The sequence below is a fragment of the Stegastes partitus genome, unplaced genomic scaffold, assembly GCF_000690725.1.
Source record: "Stegastes partitus isolate 25-593 unplaced genomic scaffold, Stegastes_partitus-1.0.2 Scaffold208, whole genome shotgun sequence".
NCBI classification, from domain to species: Eukaryota; Metazoa; Chordata; class Actinopteri; family Pomacentridae; genus Stegastes; species Stegastes partitus.
This window is the reverse complement of record NW_007577939.1, coordinates 351,302-366,837: the sequence shown is the minus strand read 5'-3', so window position 1 is coordinate 366,837 and position 15,536 is coordinate 351,302. Positions and strand designations below refer to the sequence as shown.

General features: G+C 37.8%; 1 protein-coding gene across 1 annotated transcript in view; it reads right to left on the bottom strand.

Annotated features, from left to right (window-relative positions):
- Positions 1-6,476: 6,476 nt before the first annotated feature.
- kif5ab (kinesin family member 5A, b) overlaps positions 6,477-15,536 on the bottom strand; it is a 72,329-nt gene continuing 63,269 nt past the window's right edge. Inside the window, exons 25-28 of the mRNA XM_008280737.1 lie at positions 13,955-14,216; positions 10,231-10,295; positions 7,447-7,474; positions 6,477-6,816 (exon numbers count right to left, since the gene is read on the bottom strand). Coding sequence (XP_008278959.1) covers positions 6,747-6,816; positions 7,447-7,474; positions 10,231-10,295; positions 13,955-14,216 — 425 coding nt within the window. The 3' untranslated portion in view covers positions 6,477-6,746. The remainder of the gene's footprint in view (positions 6,817-7,446; positions 7,475-10,230; positions 10,296-13,954; positions 14,217-15,536) is intronic.

Here is a 15,536-nt window from a genome sequence, read left to right as displayed (position 1 = left end):
ATACATGTATTTTTAAATAAAGCTCTTCTGTAAAATACATCAGAAAAGCTTAGCTGCATGGTTACAGACTGAAGAGAAATGTATGAAACCACTTGAGATAACAGCAGCATACACTCACCAAGTTAGTTACAGTTTTCCTGTCTTTTTTTCAGTTTTCTGTTAACTGGGTGAACATAATATTAAGCAGAATTTTAAATGAAATGAGGTCCAGTGCACCAGCACTAACACCTATTATGACCTCAACAATAAGCATAAAAGTAAAAATATCACCTTTTTGACATCAACAAAAACTGAAAATATACAAGAAAAAGTAGAATTTATGGCAGAGCTTTTGATTGTATTAGAGTTCACACATTTATTCAATAAAGTAACTGTGGAGTGCGTGTAGCTTATAAAAGCACTTTTACTATAAATAGCAAAAAACAGTCAAGCACATGTTGTGTTCAGATATACAATGTTTAGCAATTCACAGAAAAAATGTTTCAGTGGATCCAAAAACGGTTTGTTTTTAGCAATACCTGCCAAACTAAGAATGTACTGGACAATCCAATTTGTTTGGTTTCATGAAACGTTCTGTTTTCTGTCCTCGTTTCAATATTTACTTTGGACAGGCATTTGAATAAACCATTCTAATTTTCAAAACCGCTTTGTTTCAGGAGATTTATTTCTATTTTTTATGTGATTTAGGCACAAGAAGTGGTGACATTGATTCCGCTGTTGCTCTCCTGGTTCTCTATGAGCCTGCAGCTGCATTTGAAGTTATTGACAGTCTATTACACCATTTGTCATGCAGGTGATAAAATGTCTGTCGTCAAACAGAAGTGGGAATTCTGTTAAAATGCCTTTTAAAATGGCATTAAAGGAGAAGAGTAATAAAAGACAGTGTAATAATGCTATGTACACAGGATCATATTTATTGAAATGAGTCTTCGTGAGACTGTTTGTCAGCGGCTACAGAAGAGAATACTCCATGCACTAAATCACACGCTTTAAACAAACCAACCAACACACAAATGTACAAACAAACATAGACATTTTGCCTCTGTTCTTTTTTAACCACTCACATTCTCAGAGTTTTATTTCAGCATATTTAGAATATCACATATTATTTATCTTGCCAGAATATTATCAGTTTGGTTACAGTTACTGTGAGACAAACAGAACAATTAGAAATGTAACAGAAATGTACACTCAGTCATCCAGACATTTATAGCTCATTATGTAACCATAGTGGACGTCAGGACAATATCTGTTTTCACTGACTGAGAAAAAAAACCAGGCCATTCACATTCAACTCATGGTTTTTGAAGGTTATGTAAACAATTCAAGTTCATTACCTTATTTGTCCTTTTAGAAAGAGTCAGTTTGAACAATTACAGTGTTAGATCTTGAGAGTAAAGGGCAATGAGGAAAATAATGCAATAAAGTGCTGCATACATTTCTGATAAACCTCAATTTTGTAATGAGAAGAGAGGGTCAGTAACAAGTAACACCTTTGTGATTAGAAGGAAATGTGACATTTTGGAAAGTATTTGTGGCTATTAATATAGTGTATATTGCAGAAGACAAAAGTATTAAGCCTGTGTGTATGTTCGTAGCTGCTGCCATGCATGTGCACAGTGACTATAAATAACTGAAATAATTACAAATACTGTGTAGAGTTTGCATGTTCTCTCTGTGACTGTTAGTGAGTGACTTTAAAGTGGCTTTAATGAATGAATGAAAATTTTATCTGGGTTTGCTGCACAACACAGTACAAAGAAGTCTGTGCACAATTACAGTCTCTGTATCATATTATGTATTTAATTTCAGAAAAAGTTTGTTTCACTTCATATTCAAGATAGTAAAAAAACAAACAAACATGGAATATCCCTCCTAAACACAATTGTGTCCGTTATTATTCCCTGTACGTCTTCTCTTGAATGTGTCATCTGTACCCCATATGTAAATCTTAGCTACACTGTAATTTAGAGGTTATTATATAAAATGTGGGTCTATTTTGCTCAAAGGATCACAGAGAGTCAATGGCCAAGAGACTGATAATTATGTCCTACTGAGAACACACACAAACACACACAGTACAGTTCCTCCACTTTCACCCTCGTCTCTCTGATCCTGACTGTCTGATCAGGAGGTCAACAGAGAGAGTCTGACAGGTAACGTGGAACAACTGCGCGTTACTGTAGACAGTAAGTCAATCAATTTATCTGCTGAGATCATTCCAACTGAACCCAAGTAATACAGGATTTAGCACTTATCTTTATGGGAAAGGTCAAAGGTTAAACACCTTCCTGGCAGATGAGGTGCTACGTCTCAGAGTTTGTGTGTATGTCAGTGGGATAAGACAAGACTGTATCAGCTCTTGATAACCTACAGTAACCTTCGGTTGACGTCTCCAACAGAGCTTATACAGGCTATTATGGAGCAAGTTCTTCTTTATGACTCAGGCTTTGGTTTCACTCTGAGGTGGTTCCGCAAAGCACCGTAGGAGTAGTCACCTCCCTAACGGATTCATTGTGGAACTGCCCACATGCATACGTTTTCAAAAATGGCTAAACTGTGAAAACCTGAAATCTTCTACTGTAAGAAACATGTGAAAATAATACATTTACACATCAAAACAAAACATGAATGTTTCACATTCAACAACTGACATAAATTAAGAATAAATAGCAAATAAATTAAATTTGCAAGGTAGAGCAAATGCTAAATGATATATTATTCTTTCTAACTAAAACTAATAGTATAAAAATAGTTGCTACACATTTTTATTATCACTCTGCCATGCTCTTGGATGACATGACAATGACTGAATATTTCACAGACGATCCCTGACAGGCAGTTTTTTAAGGGATGATTTACAGCTTAAAAGTCTCTTTACAACTACACAATGAGTCCTTTAAAAGCAATCAGTCTTTGTCTATTTTTCTCTTCACTCAGTTGGTTCAGATTAGTTAAAGCAAGTGATGTGTATCAAAAGTCAGACATGCTGTGGCAACGGATGTTAACCACTGAATATTCCTGTAATTGATTTTAACCCTATTCAGGACTTTCATGTTGCCATACATAGAAGGTCTGTCAGAGTCCACTGGACCCCAAGAAAGAATATGCAAAATATTTGTTGGTATTCATTATAGACTTCTTATTTTCTGATGAGTTTACATTCTTTTGGTTCCAAATGCATGACAAATGTCCCTCTTTTTATATTAAAAAAAAAAATCCTCAAAAATGAAAAAGCAATACCTACACCAATGGCCTGGGATCCAAAAGACCCCAAAAGTCCTGAATAGGGTTAAACGGTACTCGAACCAACTTCCTCATTCAGCACTGTGTTGTTCCTGTGCTTCATGAGATAATGCCACTGCAAGAACAAGCCAAAGCATCAAGATTTAAAAATTCTAAAGTCTGTGATCTAAAACTTGCTGGAGGTCAGAGGGTTGTTTCCTCTTGATCCAATAAATGAAAACATTGTAATACGGAGTCTAGTTTTCTGAAATATATCCTCCAAGGGTGCCAAAAAATAAAACTCTCATGTCTTCAAGAGTTTTGTGGAGCTTTACATATTATACTATATATATAAACTAAACTTTCTGTTTTATAATTTGAGTAAAAAAAGTCAAATGTCAGAAATCGTCTTTGTCAAAGTTGAGGCTTGGCCAGGTTTCAGCTAATGCAGGTGCGCAGAAGTGTTGGTCTACACTGGCAACAGTGGCCTACAAAATATTATAGACTGTTGTTACTATGACTACTGACACCAATGACACACACCAAAAAAGCTATATAATAATCAGGTTGATATTTTGGGGATTGAATAGAAATGTTCACAAATTAGAAATCATGCTTTCAGTTTGACAAATGTCTCAAAAAGCCCAATTTAAAGGAAAGGTCTTGTTATATTCTGCTGTTTTCCGGCAAATTCCATTAAAAGACCAAAGTTAACAATGACTTGCTGATCCTGACAAGAATTACTTGTGCCAAAGCCTATTATAACCATCTTGTGTGAAAAACCTGTCAAAGACAAATTAACTAGCCACATTATTTCACTTGTTAATATTTTCTTCATTACAAGAAACACAGGGGCTGCAGATCGATTTAGAGTGAATCCCACACACACCATCCTGCTGCTGTAAATGCTCACTAGAGCATCACATGGATTTTAATCTATGGCTGAAAATAGTCCCTGACAAATGCAGTATTTACTATTTACTCTGCTCTGAGTCATGTTTGCTAAAAACTGCAGTCCCCTGTGGTTTTAGGAAATTACTAAGCCTTTTCAAAAGTGAAACAATATAATCATAGCCTGTTTTTAAATATTTATTCAGAGCTACAGACCGACTGGGGAAGTGAGAGAGAACTGATTGACAACTTATGGTATTGTTGGGTTCTGGTCTTTTAATGGGATTTTTAAGTGGGATTTAAACACATTTCTTTCTATTTTCCATGTAGGTGTTGGGATAGAAACATTTTAATGACAATGTTGCCTGACTAGCTTTCTTCCTCTCTCATATATTTTCTGAAAAATGCCAACATCAAAAATCGACATGCAGTCAAAAGTGTAAATATCAGTAAAGTGAGCACAAGGTTTTTATGTTATTTAACATACTTTAACTTTGTGTTTTCAGATATCTGTATTTTTGCATTTCCAGGTATTCCACATGTTTAGTAACAATGATAATAATAATAAGAAGAATAACAATGCTCAAGACTAACTTTAGCTCACTGTTGCACAAGTTTTATGTTCACAGTGTCCCTCACTGAGTCAAACAGTACATCCTAGTGGTAACCTACCGCACTGCACCTTCTCTTCCCCACCTTTCTATTCGTGTTCCTTTTTGTATTCAGTCAAGGGGGGAGCGGGTGCAGCGGCAATCTGGGTGTAGGCTGCCAGGTCAGGCATTTGAGATGCTGTGCTTGCCAAACTGTCACCCACATATACCCCAAACACACCACAGTATAGAAAGGAGAAGGGATTGAAGAAGAGCAAGCAGGGCACAGAAAATAGACACAGGAGGTCTGTTTACAGCAGGTGAGGATGGGAGAGGAAGGGGAGTCTGGGAGGACAGTGATCAGCTGCATGCAGATTTACAGAGGAGGCCCTCAGATAAAAATGTCTGCCTGGAGAGGGAGAGAGAGAGATAGAGAGAGAGAGAAACAAAGTAAGAGCAACAGTCAGATACATTTGAGAGAAACAGGCAGCTCGAAAGATGGCAGAGAAGAAGAGGCAGCAGCCAATGAGTCATGCTAACACTGCCAGAAGGAACATGTCTTGAGTCATTTTATGTCTGGTGTCTTCACTGGGAGTCATTTTGGGAACTGCGCAGAGCAGTCTGGTGCCACATTTAGACTTCATAGTATGTAAAATTCACCATCTCTGTGCAAAACTATATTTACTCTGCTGCAAACTTCATGAAAGTTTGTTGAGCTTGAAAGGTAAAGATACTTTACGTTTCATCATATACCATCTTTAGTGTAGTTTTTTGTCTGCAGGCTGAATGATATACAAGTTACTTTACATACAGTTTGAATTCAGTTGTATCGCTACTCTGAAATTTCCAAATGAGGCCGATTTGCTCTTTTGCCCATTAAACACGTGGAGATGAATATGTATTAACTTCAACACACAAAGACAGCAACCAAATGAAATCCTGCGAGAGCAAAATTAATAGAATGAAGCTAAAAAAAAACACAGAAGCAGTGACAATTTAATTCCCATGTCTCATATGGGTGTTTCCTGGAGCAATTTTTAAAAAACAATATTCAGCTGGGATTGGGAGGTAATTAAAAAAAAAGTGCTGATCCCAGACAGATGCTGTTTGTTATGCATTTTTGTGCAAAGTGTCTCACAGTGCACTGAGTGAGGTATTTTTAGTGAGGGAGGCCCTGGATAAAACAAACAAACAAAATCTGTTCTTTCACTCTGGAAGCTGGCAGGGTTACAGCTGCAGACTCCCAGAGCACCAGAGAGCTGAGACCAAATAACCCCTAAAGACACTGTGATGTAAGATGGAAACAGCTCTCAAGCCAGTGTATCAATTCTGATATTATTTCATGATAACGCAGTCATATGTGAAATGCAAAAAAAAAGTTGTTTCAACCTGCATTTATTAAGGTTATGTTTGATAAGCAGCTGTACTCTTTTATTTAATGTCCAAGGACCTACAATCAGATCATCTCCTCCTAATGCTGACACATTTCTTTAGTTATTACAAATGCCATGCAGTACTTCTGACCAAAACATTAAGATGCAAGAGCCCTGTGGGCCTCACGATTTTGTCTACAATTTGAAAGGTTCCATTGTACGAGATTTGACATCAGTGACACTGGTTTAAGTGTTTGCTTTCACCTCAAGGACGGGCTCAGTATTCTGACGATTTCCCTTTATATGGACCTAAGTTCCCATTTGGAGCTACATTTTTGGACAATAAACATTTATATAAAGTATTAGATGTAATTTAAATTGAAAAAAGCTTCAAAATCACTGTTATACAGTATAAAGAATATATTTTTCAACTCTTACATCCACACAGGGACTACAAACAGAATAGCAGCAAATGATGAGAACATAACTATTTTACAGAGTATAATACCATTTTTAAGGTGTTTCATTAAATTTAAATATTGACCAATTATTACTTCGCTTCAGTGACACTTTGCTGATTGCTGATCTGTGATTCATATAACTATGTTGTTTAGCAAAAACATCAAAAACAAGGAGTTTCTCCACTTTTCTTACCTGCTCAGGACTATTAGCTGGCCGATTCCTCGGGCTGCAGGCTGTAGAGTTTGGATGGGTCCTGATTGTCACAGACATCAGTTCTGGACACAGAATTCACATTCAGACGCATGCTAAACAACACCGCAGAATCAGGCCATTGAAACAGCATCACCAGCAGCAGCAGCAGCAGCAGCAGCAGCATCCACAGCAGCAGTAGTAGCAGTGACAGCAACAAGGGGGCAGCAACAGAGCAGAAAGACACAGCAGTGAGGGAGGCAAGTCAGTGATGTTAAGAGTAGTTTTAAGTCTAAAAACACAAGTGTGCTCAGTGCATGCAGGGTGAATGTGGCAGTGCAGTTCTTCAAGATGTGTTGTATCTGCTCTCAGATGTATGTTGCTTTGGATAAAAGCGTCTGCCAAATTCAATTGTAAATTGTAAGATGTGATTTGCCCATTATTGTTATCAAAACATTCTTTGTGTCAAGTTGTTTACCTCTACTTTTTAAATTAATTGACAGATATACATTTCCAACATACAGGAAATACATTTGACCTCCAGTAGCCCATTGAAGACCCCAAAAAATCATTAAATACATCTGTTTCTAAAACAAACTTACACAGGTTATATTTAGGTTTCAGCTCAACACTGACAACACAAAAGCCTGCAGTAAGACGGTGACAGAGAGCAGCAGGTGTCTTGCAGTATTTAGAAAAAGGTGCACCAGTCTTACCTGTTGTCATTGATATCTGTGGTGTTTCCTGTGGACAGAGAGAGTGCATAAGGAGGCAGGCAGGTGCACAGTGACAGGGATGGTGAGGTGTCATTTCGGGGGGAGAAGGTGGGTTTGTAACACACACATACGGGTTTAACTGAAACAGCCGACTTGAGAGACATGAGTTTGAAACAAGCAGCTGCATAATCTGTTGGTTATCAGACAACAACACTTCATGCCTGAAGGTCTACATAGAGGATGTTCTGAGCGTTTTACTGATCTGGCAACCTCATCAGTAAAGCAGCAGTTTTTTCAGGTTTAGCCACCTACCCTGAGGGAAAGACTATGGTCATCGCTATTAATCCGCTGAACCCCAAAACCTGCCGGTGAGTTTGAAAAGCATTTCATCTTCAAAAACTCACCAACACTCTAACATTTATGAGAGTCAGAAATTGTAAAAGCAGAAGCAATTGTTAGATTTTTAACTTTCCATCAGTCCTTCAACTAATCATGTGGGAGCTGCAGTATTGTCAGTAAAATTAACCGGAGCTAAGCTTAAAATGGTCATATTTCCTTAAAAAAAAATGCTTTATTCTATATGTCTCATTAAAAGAAAATGCAAAAATAAATCAATTGCTCTTATCAGATTTAAAAAAATAAATAAATAAAAAAATCTCTCTTCACTAAAACTGTGAAGCTATTAATGGCTCAGCTGCAACCAAGATTCATATGATGATAATTCCATTATTTTTCAGTTGAGCTGCATGCTTTGCTAACTCAGAGCAGACAGGAGCCATGCATGGAAACACATTACAATGTTGTAACTATTTAAATATCTATAGCATATACATATTACATCTAAATCATACTACACAGCTGGTTGCTTTTAGTCATGGTTGTGCTGTTTCCATAGAGGTGCAGGACTTTACATTGCAGTGAAAAATAACAGTGACAGGAGCAAAAAAGGCAGAGAAACTGCTTGGCTTTCAGATTTTTTTAAATTATAGATGAAGTATTGTTACGTACAACTAATTCTTTGAAGTAAGTAAAAGAGTGAGGTCATGATTAAAAGAAACAATGTTAACTGGAGTCTTTATACCTTTTTAACCATCCACCACCAACTTTTCCTCATTGGTTTTCATTGTGGTATATTGCTTTTGAGTGGAACTAAATAGATAATTTCATGCCAGTTGAGCAAATAACCAATTCAGTTGTTATTCTAGAGAGAAAAATATTTGTAAAACTGAACAATTTTTTGTGCCATGTCAGAAGTCCTCCTCGTCCTGGCAGCTACTGCATCACTACAATCCTATGAGGCCTCTACTCTCTATGAACTAACCTGACAGAGATTCATTTCACAAAATACTCACTTGGCATTTTGTGCAACACAACACACTGACATACAGACGCAACAAGAAGCTTCAGTTGTTGCTCAATCTCTTGCAAATGTATTCATTGTTATGCATGGGAGCAACTTTATTTAATTTGTGTGCAATTTGATGACTTGGATATCTTCATAGCACCTCATGGTTGACTGGATTATAAGGCCGTCCAATTTAATCCCATAAGTAGAGAAAATATTGTGGCAGTTAATAAAAACCTTATCCTGCCAAAGCAATCTCAACTGTCAAGGCTACAACTAAAAATAAGAAATAAGACATTTGGGGTACAGCCCTTGCAGAGCTATTTGGATTTGAGTTGTACACATTCCCATAAGCTCTTATTGAAATTCATGACACTGAGTACCAGCGTGAAAATTACTAGCAAGGAACCAGAAGGAAATTTTGCTTCAGAAGTTTGACTGCAGAATATATTACAGTGTGCATACACTTTCTTTTCCAAAATGTCATGTGTCCATTTTGGGGGAAACGTAGTAAATACATCAAACACAATGTCAAATATTGCAGCAGTCAAGCAGCTGACTGACTGATTCACGAGGAAAATATCAGTTTTCCCCAGAACGTTCTTGATGGGAGAAACAGCATCATGGGAAGGATAATAAAAAATACGGACACATCCTGATTCAATCCTTTAAGGGTTCACTGGACAACATCAGTGGTATTTGATATTTAATAAATGGCAGATATTATTGCAGCAGTTGGATTTATTGGCTACAGCCCTGTTTCTGACTTTTATAGATATTCCTGGAGAACCAAAGAGGTGTGGTGTTGTTACACAACTCAACAACTGTCATCACTGGGTCAGCGACGGAGGTGGGCATCCAGCCTGTCTGTCGACTATCTATCTCTATCTGAGTAATGACACTACAAGCCTAATCTATCTCCTCCAGAGTCTGTTGCTGATGTGTGCTGACACACACACACACACACACTCACACACAAACATGAAGATGTACAGAAACTTTGAGCAGCTGGAAAACCCCAAAATAAACCGGACATTTTCTTAGTGAATTTTAATGCATTGCCGTCTGTATCTTGGTAATATATCGACATATATATATCGATATATGAAGCTGGACCCATATTGAAACTCTCACTCTTTCTCATTGGTGGGTTAGAATGACAGTTAAATTTACTGACTAGAAGCCCATTACATGAAGATGAAAGCAGAAGAAAAAAAAAACAGAGTAGTTATGATCTCAGCGAGGCAATCACTGTAAACTGGTTTAACAGCCAGCACTCTGTAAGAGTATATAAAACAACATTCAAACATAATGGTTGGTATGATAGCATAATGGCAATCACTATAAAGACTGTCATAAAAATAAGTGAATTTGCCCCTGCTGATGGCAATCATAATATTTCTCATTATTTTAACAGGCTTTATCTAAATGCGGCTCACCGTTTTCTGAGTCGAGCATCTCTGAAGTGTTGCTGTCGGCTTGTATTGCAGGTTCAGCTGGAAACCTGCAAACAGTAAAAATAGATGTTGTGTCAGTGTAATATTTGTTATGGCTTTTGCATTTAACAAAACAAAAACTGTACTTGAAAACTGAAATTAAGTGTTCACTCTACTAGAAAATAATACATCAGTGTCAAAAGCGATTACAGAAAAATGCTCATGCTGCATGTGTGCGTCACACACACTTAACTTTAAGACGCTTGACCTTTTCATGAGCAGAGCACAGATTATTTGCAGCAGTAATAGACGAAACAGGCTTTTGTACTCCAGAGAGAAAGCTCAGTCTTGACTTTGGAAATAGTTTGACATTATTTTAACACAAGGTCCACTTGATAGTTATTCCTAGAGATTTTAATTGCATCCTCGCCAGTGGATAGGTGTCATGGCAACCATACTGTGACTAAGGGCTCCAGAAAACGCTAGTGAGGGGACTTTGAGTTTAAATGATTCTGCCAAACTGTTATTTCCCTAGTCAACAAAGTGAGACATGGGTTATGGCACTGGAAAAAGACACTGAATTGAACTTTAGTTAAGATTAATTTATCAAACTTTTATTTCCAAGATTGAAAATGTAGGATATGAACAGACACAGATGCCAAAGAGACGCAAAACTTTACAGCCCAGATCACAGGAAGGTGCAAATCAACGGATCACACCATCGAGAGCTTCAAAGGGCAGCTAACAGATAAGAGACATGCATGGAGAGGAACAAGAGAACATTTACCCACTTTGAGTATCAACCCCCAAAGCCAAAGAGCTTAACTAGCCAAATGGTGGTATGGAAAGAGACGTCTGGGTGAATGTTTATTGCTCTCCGCTCCTCTCTCTGCTCTCTCTAAGGAATGCAATCAGCATGGACAATTTGAAGAAAGCACAGGAGGCTCTTAATATGCCTTTACTATCCTATGTTAGTTTAAGTGTTGTTAAGTGTGAAAGTACATAATATCCTGGTAAACACTCCAAAAGCTTAATCATAGTTGGATAAGTCCTTCTTGATGGTATCTGCTTGTTACATAATCATATATCCTAGTACTGTATTATCTTTGTAACCGTGAGAGTTAAATCTCATGTTTACACTCTTTGTGATCTTCTAATTGTGAGATACTTATTTTCAACAGGTTTAACTCTGTATAATTACAAGTACATATAGTTCTAAAGTAACATTGTTACTTCTGGAATAAAACTGCTCACCCCCTGTGACCACATCACATCTATCACCCCCTTTGGGAGGGGAGTTCTTTGTGATTGGTCAGCAATTTTTCTATTAAAAGCCCTTCACCCGAAAGACAGGGATTTTCTACCGGCCACAGAATCTCCCACTTTAGTCTTCCATGTTACAACTTCAACTGCAACACGCTGATCCAACTCTGCTGAAGCTGAAGGCCATGTCTATGTCAACACCAGACATCGATGTACTCGCCAAGGAAACTGCAAGTATCGAGCTTCTGTCTCTAAACGGGTGTTTAAAAATTACAATTGGCCTCCAAAAAAAACACTCCAAATGTAACAGTTTAATGTGCTGCTTAGGTGAAAGGCTTTTTAAGTCTCCAGGCCACACTTCTGCTCCACATTTGGTTTCTCACTCTCAGATTCTTACTCAACATTTTCATCATTGTTTGTATTTTATGTTTTATGTTTTTTGTATTTGTTATTTGTTTGTTGTAGTTAGCAATAAATGTTATGTGCCTATACAGTTGTTTCTTGTGTTTTCTATAGCTGACTTTCAGTCACTTCACGTATCCCATCTTTATAGCTACCTCAGCTCAAATTTAATTCCCTGACATTATAAAACAGTCTTGACTGATCACCAAGAGTAAACAGTTTATTAGAATTATTGTACTGACTCTGAGATTATATCGCTGGACAAGTAATTTAAAGGTTGGTTTTAATCATTTTAATTAATGCAATAATTTTCTTTATGGTGGAGATAAATCTAACTTATTTCCCCCTACAAAAAGGCAAAATGCCATTTAAAGCTCCACTTGAGATTGAAACTTGAACTTCAGATTATTTTGTCTAGATTGTATGTTTATCATCCTGATCTGGTTAAAAGCACAGAGAAAGCTAGTAGGTGAACCTTGAGTTAAAGGTATTTCAATAAAATACTGTTTTTACAGAATGAGATGAGAGAAATAGTGGACTTTCAGTGAAGACTATTTCATCAAACTAGTACTTCCAAGAATGAAAAAGTGAAATGCCATTGAAAGCTCTAGGGAAAGAAATATTACTTCATCCAGCTATATCATTCTTATCTGGTTAAAAGCACACAGAAAATTGGAAAATGGATCTTGACAGTAAACTGCTATTTCCAGAGAACAGGATGTGGGTAAAAGCAGCTGGAAAAGTTGGCTAGTTGTGATTAAATTTGATTGAATTTCCCTTCTGGGATAAATAAAGTATTTTTCATTTCATTCATTCATTTCATTCATTATTTTGTAAAAGCACTCCTGTATTTCTAACATCTGAAAGGTGAAATGTGTTTAGAACAGGGGTCGGCAACCTTAAACACTCAAAGAGCCATTTGGACCTGTTTCCCACAGAAAAGAAAACACCGGGAGCCACAAAACCCTTTTGACATCTAAAATGAAGATAACACTGCATATATGGTTTTTACCTTTATGCTATGTATTAAAAAAACTATAGTGTGTTGCATTAATGAAATCAATGAACTGCTACAGAGAAAACGAAATTTCATTTCTGCATGCAACAAAAACATTTTGAACTCTGAAAAAAAAAAGACGCTGGGTTGAAGGTTACTTTCAAATAAAATACTTCATGTCTATTTGAGCCCTCCTTGTATATATGAAATAAAAAGCCGAACTTAAATTATCCACCTGCAGCAAAGTAAAAATGCTGTGTGGTTGTCCTGCTGACTGCAGCTGAGACTGCTGACCAGACTCCTGACCGCCTGTGAGCGCTTTGGGACGGGAGGAGCTCACGGCAGCACCGCTGCTCACTGAGGACAGTAACTGCAATACAATGTGTTTTCACGTCAGAGTCTCCAAAACACCAGAAAAGTCTCCAATAACACCAGAAAGAGTCGCTAGATTTGTCTCTAGTTGCTTTTGACAAAAAAAAGTAGCCAAGAGAGTCACCAAGTTGGTAACACTGCACGTATTGTGCCGGAAAAAGCACCCCCTCTCAAGGAGCACAGTGACAGCCATTTGCCTGTTGATGAAAATTTTTAAAAAGTCTAACAGTAATATTTAATATCTGTCTGTACATGGTCATGTGGAAATAATAAGAACAACAGGGATAGATTTGGTCTGAGCATACTGTGAAAAAATAAAAATGTATCCTTCCAGATTTCTTGGGGGGGGGGTGCATATTCTGGCAATGGGGTCTGCCGGAATATGCACCCCGCACATCGGCGGTTCTGACCCATATTTTCAGCGACAAAAAAATTAAACACGTTTTTTTAATGTTAAAAGATCACCAAAATCTTCGAATTTAGAATAACATTTTAAAAACTAACGAAGTAAAATAAAATACATTTAAATTAAATGCTCATTATTATTTTCCCACAAAGCCACAAGGAGCCGCAGCAGAGGTATGAAAGAGCCGCTTGCGGTTCTGGAGCCGCGGGTTGCCCACCCCAGGTTTAGAAGAACCACAAAAGATAATCTAAACTGTAAATTCGACACACACAATTGTGTCCACTCACGTGGTGTTCTGAACATCGTTGTCGTGCGTGTCATTGTTGTGAGAGTCGATGTGCTTGACGGGGCTGGTGGGGTTGGAGTTGTCCTCGGGTAACATGGGCTCACCCTCTGGTGTTTGGGGAGCTGATGGGGCAGCTGCTGGTTGGTTGTTGCTGTTGTGGAAAACTGTGTTGCAAAAGGCAACCGGGTGATCGCTGTAGCCTCGGATGAAGAAGGGGTTGGTGGGACAGCAGGCTGGGTAGTGGCCAGGACGCACTGGCTTGGCTGTAAGAGATAACAGGGGACTGATGTATTGATCGAGCCACTCATCCAGAAAGGACAAAGAAAATATTTATTTTTCCCTTAAGGATGGTGCTTCACAGTATAAGGCAGTGCAATATGATCTTTTCAATGTGTCTGGAATACTGAGGAAATACTAAAATACTGCAAAGTATCACTGTTATTCCCAACTGCTTTGACATAGTCCTCAAATGAAAATCCTTATTCTGAAAAAAAAACCCAACAACAACAAACAAACCAACAAAAAAAAACTTATTTAAATCCATAGCTCATTTTCTCATAGCATCAGCATATGCCCTGAACCTGTGATGAAGGGAGCTGTGATTAAAATCGATTACTCTGCTTTTCTGATGATTCATATTCCTTTCAAAAGAGCATCCCCACATGAAAATATTCCACTGAGCTGCAGTACCCTTTGAAACATCACTTCTTTTTTTTTCCAGTCAAGTGAATTATTGCTACTGCTAAACAACCTAAACATGTTGGTGAATTTAGTTTACAGGGACGACCCACTGAACAGAGTGGTAAATCTGCATTTTAGGCACTTTCCCTTCCTGAATATGGAACAAGCTTAATGCTGAAAACTCCATCAGAAAATAGTTGTAGCTTACTGATGCGTTGTATAAAAACATGGTGATCTGGTGAAGGGGAAGGGAGGAAATAACAGCTGAGTTTTGAAAAGAGGTAAAGCATACAATTGATGTTGCACGTGAAGAAATACCAGCAGACATGAAAAACACGGTTGCACCCCAATGAATGGTGTTTGTAACGACTTATTGCAAAGGGAAATGTCAGATGTGAGGGAGGAGAATGCTATTGTGAAAAAGACAATAGCAGGACCTAACACGTGTTAAAGTGGTGAAGAGGATTTATGTTTTTCCATTTCCTTTCACAATAATTCTTCCAAAAATAGGTGGGGATTTTAGATGTGTATTATAGATGGATTTATGTCTCTCTTTTTTTGCATTGCATTTGCAATAGTTAGAGAACTATTACTGCAATAGGAAGAAGAAATATGCTTTGATCAAATGAGGGTTACGATGATATGTGTTTTAATGATGATCATTCAGTTGGCAGCAGAAAAAATAGGCTTTATTATCATGGTTGGGACAGGCTGCAAGGTGTCGCAGTTGGTAGCACTGTTGCCTCGCAGCAAGAAGGTTGCCGGTTCGCATCCCGGTGGGGGCACCGGAATCTTTCTGCGTGGAGTTTGCATGTTCTCCCCGTGCAGCGTGGATTCTCTCCGGGTTTTCCAGCTTCCTCCCACAAGTCCAAAAACATGTTGAGGTTAATTGGTGATTCTAA